This window comes from Nymphaea colorata, chromosome 3 (assembly GCF_008831285.2).
Source record: "Nymphaea colorata isolate Beijing-Zhang1983 chromosome 3, ASM883128v2, whole genome shotgun sequence".
Taxonomy (NCBI): Eukaryota; Viridiplantae; Streptophyta; class Magnoliopsida; order Nymphaeales; family Nymphaeaceae; genus Nymphaea; species Nymphaea colorata.
Window position 1 is genome coordinate 4,208,004 of NC_045140.1, and position 12,165 is coordinate 4,220,168.

The 12,165-nt window shown below is 37.9% G+C and overlaps 1 protein-coding gene across 1 annotated transcript; it reads right to left on the bottom strand.

The window, feature by feature from the left end:
- Nucleotides 1-4,583: 4,583 nt before the first annotated feature.
- LOC116251003 (cytochrome P450 86B1-like) lies at nucleotides 4,584-7,266 on the bottom strand. The gene is made up of 2 exons (XM_031625052.2): nucleotides 6,526-7,266; nucleotides 4,584-5,656 (listed from the first exon to the last, which is right to left on the bottom strand). The coding sequence occupies exons 1-2, from the start codon at nucleotides 7,215-7,217 to the stop codon at nucleotides 4,759-4,761; spliced, it is 1,590 nt and encodes a 529-aa protein (XP_031480912.1). The 5' UTR covers nucleotides 7,218-7,266; the 3' UTR covers nucleotides 4,584-4,758.
- Nucleotides 7,267-12,165: the final 4,899 nt, after the last annotated feature.

The following is a 12,165-nucleotide window of genomic DNA, read 5'->3' on the forward strand; positions in this document are numbered from 1 at the left end:
AGGAAACCATATGAATCAAGGAAGGCGACCGAAGGTGGCGTTACGAAGAAACGTGATGTTCATGTTCATCTGGTAAAACATGAAAGGGCAACATAGTTGGGCACCCAAATGAAAGAGAGGTGCTACAGGAAACAGTTATAAGGTGCGGAGACACAACTCAGCACTGAGCATTGTACACGAGTGCTGGTTTAAGTTGAAAACGTACACCATGAAATTGCATAAAAGGGAGGAGAAATTTCTCGACAGCAAAAGCGAAAACTGAAACTCTAAATCAGCATCTTAGACTAACATCTATGCCTTTTATTTATGAAAAGCATGGAGTTTACGAACCTGCATATTTCCATATTAGTTCTGCACAATCAAGCACACAGCTTTGAATCATACACGAAGTTTTTCTAGGTTCCATATCTTGATGGAAGTGCTGAGCAGCCAATAGAGGCATGCTTACAGTAGCTAGTATGTTTTTGAGCCGGAGTTTTACTTCTTGTCTTCGTTGACAATGTTGTAAGCACCATATCAATCAACCGATCAGCCTTAATGTAAAGAATATTGGAAGCTCTACCTCCTCTTTCATTTAGAGGTGGACATGAAAAATGAGTAGTTGTAAATGTTATGATTTCATATTGTACAACAAACTTAGATGTTCCAAAATTTAATTCTAATGACAGGGATCTCTATGTTATCAAAAACATTGTCATTTTTTGTATTTTTGAGTTTTTATGCCATAATAATTTCACTGCTGCCAAAGATATGTCATTAAAAATTTTAGCGGTATTCTCCATATGCCATTGAATTGTTTGACATGGCATGGAATGGATGCTGCTATAAGGTCTTCAATGGCATTTAAAACTCACCATAGAATGACACCGCTAGCATACCTGGCATGTCACCGATAAATGCTACAGAAACTGCTTCTAATGGCATCTTTAGAGATCTAGAGCCATTAAAACATCAACAATGACAATCTTTGTGTGTCACTGAATAACTTTTTAGTGACATGTGTTCAACACCACAGCCCCATTAAAGGCGTTTTGAAAAGTTTGCCATTGAACGTAATCAGCGACTGGGTACTCTGGCATTTATTTAAGATGGCACTCTATTTTTCTAACTGAAAGCCTTTATTGACGTTTCTTAGATGCCACTAAACGTTATATGTATCTTATAGTGAACCGGTTGCCGGGATCCATCAGCCCTCTGCCACAATGATCTCAAGAGAAAGGAGAAGAAGATGCACCCTCCAATCCCTCTCTCTCTCCATTTATTTTATCCCTTTTGCATTGAATTCAAAGTTCCCTTCTTTGATTAATTCCTTTCTTCTTCCTCTTCCAATCAAATTGGTTGCGCAGTTTACAACCACCTAGTCTTGGTAACCAGTACTTTTCTATAAGAAGATTGGTTTAATAATAAAGCTTTGCCACACTTATTAGCCTTTTCCATAGAAAAAAAGTCGTTCATAGTCTCAAAGGGCATAGTATAGGTGATCGGTGAGAGGTATACTGAGACTGTATTTTCAGTTTGATTCCGGTAAACACTAAACACTAGTGCAGCCTATGACCGAAGGCAAAGAGATTTTTCTTGAGAGAGAAGGGCCGGAGGGGGAAGGCTTCGGCTCTTTTACGAGCTTTAGATCGTAATCCTCTTGCTGAACCAAATCTCTCGTATTTTATAAGGTCAAATAACTTAGGACGTTACCTTTCCAACAAATCTATGTGCTATGCCATCCTAATTATTTTGATGGATGGTCGACCATCAGATCATATGATGTGCTTATGCTCAGCTGGCTAAATTAATGGTTGGATGAGATCAGCAACTGATGGAACATAGAACTACCCATGTGGCCACATTTGCTCTTACTAATTTCAACCAAAAATAAATATGAGGCAACATAGTTTCTAAATCTCCAGATGTTCATGGGAAAGGCTGCTAACCTCCCCTCTCCCTTTCCATTTAGATTCAAATTTCATAGTTGTAAACCAAATTTATTGGCAATGAACAGCCAAAGCTTCTTGACCGGGCCGCACCATAGAACCAAATGAGTTTGGTGGATTCGTCATCACATTTACAAAGAATGCACATGTTGGCTAGGCTGATATTATAAGATTCAATCTCTTATATTTGTTCATGCTAGCCAAAAGGAGACACCATTGGTACTCTTGTTGCCAGAACTTTTCGGCAGTTGTTCACATAGGGATCAGGGGAATTAAAGTTTCTAAATTTTGATACAGATCCAAATATCATTTTGTAAAATTTTAATATAAAAAAATACAATTTTCTAAAATTTAGATATAAATTTGAATGAAAAAAAATTAAGGTGGAGCCTAAACCCCACTTGCTCGTTGCTCGGCCTTCAGAGACGCAACTATAGAGAAGGACATCAATCCATTCAAACTACTACTGTTTACAAGAAGTGCATTATTAATGACCACAATAATTTTCTTACATCATCATGCTGGACAGCGGTGTCTGTCTACTTGACGTGATTTGACATGATCCAGGATCTAGCTCTCTCTCTCTCTCTTTATATTTATATATTGATCATACACTACCCTGTAACGAGAGGCCGAAGGAGTTTGTCATCCAAATCCAGAACGAGAAATCCACAAATTCTATAGATTGATAGATAAATGTCTGTCAGAGCACATTTTGTTCGATGACCTACCCATGATCTCAAATTTGACAATTATATAGTTACTACATGAGATCCTACATGAGATCCATAGAGATGTCAATGGATCAAATTTGAATTGGACATTACTCTTTACCTAATCCAATTTGTCATACTTTCACATATTCGGATTTGAATACGATAAGAAAAGTCTTATACCATATTTGAATCCAATTTTTAAGTTAACAATATGGAAGTGATCCGGATCTCACTTTTACTTTCAGATATGAATCCAAATTTGACTTTTAATATACAACTGAATGCAAACAGTACTGTTATAATATGCTAACAATCAATCAATTTTCAAAACATATATGACATTGGATATAGAATATTTATCTGAAACTGAATCCAAAACCCAATGAATGGATATTTACTTAAAATGTAATGGATATTTAATTTTGAACCTAATCAGACTTCTTAATTGGATATTAATCTTTTTTTCATATCTATTTTTTTCGAAGTAGTCCTCAAGATTCGACCCATTGACATTCCTACCTCATTCTTTTATAGCAAACCTGAATCTTATTTGGCTTAGCAAGCTAAATTTAAGCGACCATTTTTTAAATTATTAGATATTTTATGTCTTTGACGTCGTACTCACAGTTCACAGTTGAGACACTAAAATCTACTCAGTTGAAAGAATTTATATCTCTGTGTATTTAATGTACCTACATGACAATGCCACCAACCCTAATTACTCAACCTAGCCAGAATTGACTCCGTGGTTTATATTATATTATAATATATATATATATATATATATATATATATATATATATATATATATATATATATATATATATATATATATAATATATGATAATAATCAATGTTTAAAAAGTAATAACGAGTGAATTGTCATAATCAACTTATGAGAATGGCAATGGGCGACACCTTAATGAACAACCTGTAATGATTTAAACGTTATTTTTAAAATCTTAAGCTATTTTTTCTGTGAAAACAACAAAATTTAAACAGCATTCAATAAATTTCTCAAAAACTTGAGACACATTTAAGTCTACTCTCCAGCCGTTCCCTGCATCAAATAGTCACCAACATTGAATGAACTGCGATATGAATATGTACACTTGAACAGGACGGACAGGGATTCTTTGTACGAAAACCTTGTTTTTAAATATCACCGAATCCCAGGCAGAAACATGTCACATGTAGGTTTTCCTAACAATTTATTTTGGCGCCCTATCTCACACCGCCGTATTGGGGTCGTCGTCAGGCAGAGTTCTGCTGCCTTTAATTGTCCTTAATTAAAGTTTCCCACCTCAAAGATGAGTAAAGGAGTGTTTGCCAGCCTACTGCCCATGAATAGTATTTTGAGCACTTTCATAATAATAATAAATATATATATATATATATATATATATATATATATATATATATATATATATATATATATATATATATATATTTTGTTGTTGTTAGATGTGTGATATAACTGCAGGTGAATACTAAAAGTATTTCATTTTACTGTTGAGTTGAAAGCTCAAGTCACCACCATTCCTTCTGTATGAGATCTTCTGTTCGTGGACCTTCATTATGCTTTAACTCAATGTCTTCTTAGCACGAATAAGTGAAATTAAGAGATCGAAAAACAGGGAATAGTTGCTTACCAGCCCCGTCTCAACCATTGCACCAACCCACCAACCCTTTCGAAATCATTAGATGGTTATAATACAAAAATTTGCCACCACTCTAATCATTAATCGTAGTTAATCCAACTTTGTAAATATTTATTGCATTATAAAATCATTGTTAATGCCGATGACGTGATTGTTTCTTAACAACAATGAAGGACTGTAATCTAGAGGCCCATGTATTGCTCATCATCGTCCTTAGTCGTTGTTGTAGCTCGAAAGTTAATTCTAGATTAATTTCTCAACTTCTACTTCACACTATATGAAAGAAACATCAAACTCTCAAATCATGCAAGAAATACCAGCTACAAATATTTCATAGTAAGAAATTATATGTATATATAAACAAAACAGGGAATCAACAGCAAGAAATTAAGGCAATGCATGACCGCACAACTTAGACGATCATGCTTGGCGTGATGGAACTCAAATTTATGTCTATGGCGCTGCCAGGAGCTGGGCGAACGAGGGCCTCGGCTTGAACCGGACTCTGAGTCCATTCTTCATGTAAAGGGTGGTAGTCAATTTGGGCATCACCGGATGGTCCCTATCGATGCAAACAGAGTACCTCAACAGAAGGGACGCAGTCACCATCTTCATCTGGTTGTACGCAAATTTCTTCCCCAAGCACAGCCTCGGCCCCGCGTTAAACACAGCGTACTTGAACTGGCTCTCACTCACGAACTTCCCTTCTTTGATCCACCTCTCCGGCTTGAACTCCCCACAGTCCTTTCCCCATATCGATTCCATCCTGCCCATCGAGTATATGGAATACATAATCCTCGCGCCTTTCTTTATTCTGTTCCCGTCCGGAAACACATCGTCCGCCAGTGCCTCCTTGAAGTCCATGGGAACCGAGGGGTAGAGTCTGAGAGACTCCGAGAGTGCAGCCTGCAAGTACTCCATCTTCTTCAGTTCATTTGGTGTGAAGACTATGTTGTACTTGGTACCCACCTGGCCAAGATTGAGTGAATCTCTTTGCTTCAGAACACTGTGTATCTCATCAAGAATTCTGGTTTCTACGTTTGGGTTTTTGTCAAGGAGCCAAAAGAACCATGCCAGTGCCACGGAGCTGGTGTCCCGGCCAGCGAGAATGAAGCTTATACAGAAATCCTTCAAGAATTTGTCTGTATACAGAGGATTATGGGCCTCCATGAGAACTGATAGGAGGTCGGAGCGGTGGCTGAGACCGCCGAGCTTCTTCGACTCCGTTCGTCGCGTCAACACCGTCTTTTCCGCGAATTCGTGGACTTCCTTAACTGTTTCCTTGAGCTGCTTCTCTGAGCCCACCTGAAAGTACCTCATTGCCTTCCAGACGAAGGGCGGAACTGTGAACCTGAAATCGTGGTTACCAGTTAAGTGAAAAGAAGTTAAGTTCAATTTTTTTCTTTTGTCATTTCTCTGTCTTTTCTTCACATGTATACCCGTTCTTTGTTACTTCCCTGTTATGCTTCATAGAGCAATAAAACCTTAGAAAATGTTATTAATGCATCTCACTTTCATAAATGTATCGTCCGAATCCTATAGGTAAATTTGAAAATTTATCACAATCTGATTCACGAGAATGAAGATAAAACTTATCGAATGTTATATAGACAAAACCGTCATTTATACGCTGGTCGGACAGATTACTGCCAAATTACTAACAAGGAGGAAAAAAATGACTTTCTAGATTACTGCGAAATTACTAACAAGGAGGAAAAAAATTACTAACAACTCCAAACACATACTACCCAAGCAGATGGTGTTTCGGGCTCCAAATATACCCATCGAAAAGACAAAAAATACTTCTTTTAACCTATAAAAGGCTGAGTTAACAAATTAAAAAAATTACAAAAAATACAAAATGAAAATTCCTACAAAAAAACTTATTATGCATTTGCTGATGCTTTCTAAATGGTAGAAAACGTGGTGTGTGTGTGCGCGTGTTCCCTATCCTTCTCCCTCCTCTTTCTTTATAAAACCGACATTTTTATTTTCTTATCAAACATTTTAAAAACATTATCCAGTGCATTATTGTTGATCGAGTAGCGTAAAAAAAAAGAAAAATGTGGACTGTGGAGTTGTTGTAGTGTTAATTAAGTAAGTACATCGAGAAAAAATATTTTATATTCCACCTCTCTCAGTCCCAACTCTCCCCCACGGACGCGAGCGCGCACACACACGCACACACTAGGACACGCACAAAGTGGCAGAAGTTAGGACCTGAACAAGGAGTGCTCGGTGGCATGCTCGAAGGCGCGGGCGAAGGGAACGTCCGGCAGGTCGACGGCGAGGCATCCGGGGTCGACGCCGAACGCGGCCATGCATATATTATCGAACGTGAAGCGGAGGAACACGTCCTGGAGGTCGACACTCCGGCCGTCCATGCTCAACTTCTCGGCGAGCTTGATGAGCTTGTTGTGCGTCAGTTCCTCGATGGTCTTGGCCGAGTACTCGACAAACCTCGCCGAATGCATCTCGGCGCTGGCCGCCCTCCTTTGATCCCTCCACACCTCGTCGTCGGCGTTGAAGATGCCGTCGCCGAGCAGCTCGGAGAACCTCTCCCTGTAGTACTTCCCCTTGGGGTAGTTCTTGAAGTTGGTCTTGAGTATGTATTCTATGTTCGCCGGGTCGACTGTGACGAGACCGAAGGCACCACCCTTCCACATGCCCCTGTAAGGGAAGGATCCTCCTGCTTCAATGAGGGCGCTGGTGACGTATTCGTAGACTTCATGCATGTGACAAAGAACGGTGGGGAGGCAGCCGAGCACCGGCCACTGCATTATTCCTCTGGAGGTCATCTTGTTCTTGATAGAACTAAAAATGAAGAGGCCAAGCAGGGAGATGGCAATATCTGACAGGGTTATGCCCTTCACTGCCTTCATTAACGCTTCCATCCATGCTGCTTCTCCCATGGCGAGATGCAGTACTCTGTGTGACACAGTGGTAGATGGTTTTTCTTTCCTTTCTTGGAGGTTGCATTTGAAAACGCTGCACGCTTGCCGATAAATAGAGAGGGAGCTCAACTGTTTCTTTGACTAGATTTTATGTAATTAGCTGAAAAATAAGCGGTTCATCCTCCAAATTAAAGTTGATATGGGGCCCTCCTCATGTCCCCAAACCTCAATTCGATTCTTGGTGTTAGAATTACGGTTGAGAGTTACCACACTCGGTGAATGGGTTTCGCTTGGCCCCCACCCTCTCCATATCTCTTTTTCTCTCTCTAACCGATTAGGTTGGGTTCCTCATTTGACTCTTCACTTACACTATCCTAACAGCATTGAGGAAGTTAAATTGGGGTTGAAGGTTACTGTTGAAGGTAACTAAGTTATCTTGGATTTGTTTTATTTATCTTTTTTTTTTATGGAAAGCAAGTTTTGTATATTGTTTCTTGTATACAACGACAGTAGGCCGGATGTAGACCCTGTTATCTGTTTACTTTCACGCCCAAACAAACAAATAGATTTGTAAATTAGTTTTATTCTCCCATTTAGTTTATATATATATATATATATATATATGTTAGAGACATCGAATCAAAAAATTTGATTCAGCAAAAGAATTATTTTCTAAATTGTTTTGTCAAGACAGTCAAATCAACAATTTTCTTTTGGCAGAAGAATTATTTCCGAATTAATTCGTCAAAGACTGTTGGCTGATCAGGAATCGAAATAAAGACTCTCCAAAATGGCTAAAAGAGCTTGGCAGTATGCTCGCTTCCTGTGGTCTCCTTTTGTTATCTTTAAAATGAGAGAGGCCAAAATATTTTTTTGGAGATGTTCGCTTTTGCTGGTGATGGAGTGATAATGTTTGTTTACTGGTATTGATTTGCTTGTCCAGCTGTGCGCAGAACCCTCGAGCACGAACCGTTTGCTTTTTCTTGTTTGCAAGAAATTGATCTTACAAATCTGCCGACAAAAATTTTGACGCTCTGACTTGTCTTTATATGGCTCTCAATTATGGAGATCAATAGGCATTGGTGAGCTCATTTAGGGGGGTGTTTGACAACCTCTGATTGAGATCCATCGCTGATTTGAAATCTCTTTTAAATGCGTCCACATGATAAACAAACATTGAATAATTGTTAGATCTATAAAAAAATGAGGATTTGAGATCTTTAATATTTGACCAAAACTTCAGATTTGAGGTCCGATGGGAGGGAATTTGACCTCTAATCCTTGAATCTAAGATTCTTAATGATCTCAAATCGGCTTGTGGTTGAAACCGGAGGCTATCAAACACACCTTAGACGTGTACATTGGTCGCTGCAATTCATTAGTGTGACCTGCCATTATGATCTGGTCTTCAGAAAAATATCACCACCAGGGTTTTGCCACCTTAGGCAGTTCAGGTACTGAACTTAATTCAACCCGTAATAAATAGAAAGAAAAATAACTTAGAATTGCACACTTTGAGTATGGACCTCTTGATTTTCTTTCCAGCTCAAAAGCCAGAATGTTCTTGGTAAGGCATCCTGGAATGTCCATTGACGACTATGAAATGCTATCAATGTTTCGATTTTATTTGAATAACGATGAATCCTCTTAGAACTAGCAAGATCATTTAGGCTTGCTTCGACATGTTTAAATTATCAGTGAACCCCGTGTAGTCCCTTGCCAATTATGAGCATAATACCATGAGAATCTATTGCTTAATACCAATTCATGCATCACAATGGGGTCTTTTTCTTTTATGACGAACACTAACAAAAGCGATCAACCTTTTAATGGTGCAAAGTAACATCAGTAATGAGAGCCAAAAAGGTTAATAAGAAAGTTTTTCGGATGAGTGGGGTTTGACTCACCACCCGAAGAAGGCCGAAACCCCAACCCAACCCGTCATTCTGATCATGCAACTACTGCCACACCACAAAGCGTTAATGAGTATAATACCACTAAAAGATTACTGATGAAACGTGCATGCATCAGTGAAGTGCACTGTTACTGTTATAAGTCTTCGATGTGCTTGCCAAATTAAGCTTGTAAGTCTTCATGCCAACGTTTGCAACTTATTTTCAAGAAAGTATTGCCCTTCTCTCTAGAACCCATCAACAACCGTAGTCTTCATGTTGTTATTCTCTAAAATAACTTCGTAATCTAAAAAATTAAATCAGCAAGTAGGTTCTCTTGGACAATGTTTAACCAATATGAAGTTGATGGAAATGCCAGGCTAGGACATAGGAACCTAAACGTAGGTGTTTTGGTGTTGAAAGAAGCGCGCTGCAACGTCCTTTAATTGGAATCTTAGTGTGGTTAGTAGTCCTAATATGCACTCTGCAATATTTCTCTTTAAAATCAACTAATACTTCTACCTTATGCAAAATTATATGCTCATTAGTACCAGAATCAATGACGCTTAGACTAAAACTGAGGAACTCGCCCTTATTGTGTATGATGGCACAGTTGATAGTAAAGGCAAGTTTCAGAACCTTCTTCTTTTTCTCGTAAGAGTGAGTTGTGCCTGCCATTAGGTGCACACAAATCATATAGTCAAAATAAAAGGAGGTACATTTTGTAATTAAAAAAGAATGTCATTTTTAATCCTTTCATTTTTTTTATTTCCTTTTTTGTCCTCACAAATTTTTTTTCCATTAACCAGGAGTATTTTATTCATTAGCCATACTGGCACATGAAAAATTTGTACACCAGTATGACGTACATAACCAGCTTTGAGTTCTCATTGCCAACTGCGCGTTTGACTTTCTTTGAATCATATAGTAGATGGCGTTGTAGGATGGCTGTGTTGGAGACTAATTATTTGGCATAGTATCTTCATATATAGTCTTCATTAATTTATCGAATGGTTAAATTAACTTGTCCCGCATGCCTCAAAGAGTTCTTCCTATGAGTTGAAGGGCCTAGCTCCTTTCTTCAATTGAATTATTCTTTGTTGGAGTTGATAAATGCAGATTATGTAGTTTTGGTGGCCTTATACTTCATGTAGGGATTTCCACATTGCTTTGAGGTTTCTATAAAGTGTAAATTCTCTACAAAATTCAGGTTTCACGGAGTTTAATGGCCACAACATAATGAATTCATCGTTCGATCTCTATTGTTATTTAGGGTTGGTGTCTTTGGGAGTGGTCTTCTAACCATTAACATACTTGGTTTTTCCTTTAAGAAGAAGTGAACATGAGGTTGGGCTCTCACACTACCATCTTAGTCTTCACAGAGACTTCATTGCTAGACCGAGATTGGTCTAGCATGACGATATCCATAAACACACACCATACTCAAAACCTTAATAACGTATAGTGACAGTGAAGGAATGAGGAAAAAGAGCAGTCAACTTCACGTGTTTCAGTTGATCCAAACTACATCCATGACAAACCAACGTAGAATGCTTTGATATTCAATGGTTCCTCCAGTTTATAATTGCATGCATGTTCCCTTTTATGAAAGATAGAAAGAATCTGATTAGCATAAGAGATAACAACAACAGATATTAGGAAGGTTTTCCTTGATGGGTCATGAGTAGGAGAAGATGTGGTTTACATTTTGTAGAGATTCTGCCAGATCTGGATGGTGAAGTAAGCTACTTTCCTCTTAATGTCGGAAAAAAATGATTGATAGAAAAATGTTTTGGCCTACATAAATTTATGTGTAAAGATTCTGAAACTTCAGTGCCAACTGAAAATTTACAAAAGCACATTCATAACGCGTGATACATAAGATGCAAAACTTTTAGAGTTTTTTCTACAAATGCGTGAATGGTATTGTATGGATCTGGTATCTCTCCATGTAATCGAACATGCCACAAGAGATGTTCCTTGAATGAATGCAAAAACATCAAGTCGGATAATCTTTCATTTCTAATGTGCATTTAGCTTGATGTATATACACTTAAATATGGGCGCTTCTCAGCTTGAACTTGTTATCAAGATCCTTGAATGGAGTATGGGCCCAATGTGCCAAGTTTTCCAAATGAATTGGTCAAAATAAATAGAAATGTGAAGTGGGTGTTGTCTCCAAAGTGTACTTGAGCTTCATTGAATGATTTTTCACCATTGATGATGGAATCCAAGTCTCAAGGGCAGGTATAATCTTTAATAATTTGTTTAAATGGGTCGTCTCTAATAGGTCTTAAATCTCTCCTTTACTAATTTTTGCAACCTTATCTAGTTTATGGGCATTTGTTATACAGTAAGAACTGCAATGGATACTTCCTCCCATATGTTATAAGGTGTTTTCTCCCTTTTTTCAATATATACTTGACCTACCCTTTTTTTCCTTGTGATTTAATTTATTATAATGTCAAAGAAAAAGTGTGCATTGTTCAGTTTGCCCTTGGAAGCAGTGGTGGAGCCAAACATGTTTAGCTGAGACCAGGGATGGAACTAGGAATTTTTTTTTATTGGGGAAGCCGAAATATAGTTCCAATTTTTTTGATAAGGGCTGGAATATAATTTTTTTTAAAATTTTTATATAAACTAAATGAAAATTTTTTGAAATTACATGTAATTTTTTTTTTTGCTTTTTTCAAAAATTTGAGTCGAGGCCATGGCCTCTGCTGGCACCCTCTTGGCTTTGCCCCTAGCTGAAGGGCACTTACTATATATTTGAGGGGCATTTTATATCAAAATATGCAAAAATTTGGGGTTAACCAATATGTAAATAAGGAAATTTTATTTGACTGTGCTTGCCCACACAAGCACACATGTAGCTCCACCTCTGCCGGGATGTGCACCAATAGGCCCTTTGCACGTTCATATATAAGTTAATACTCCTTTTAACTTAGAATTTAAAGCTTGGAAAAACTTAAACCTTCCAATAAAGTAGGAAGAACTATTTTTTTTGCCAATTTATCTTCACAGAACAACAAAAACTTAATCCCGCCATTATTGATGAGATCTCCCCTCAGCTT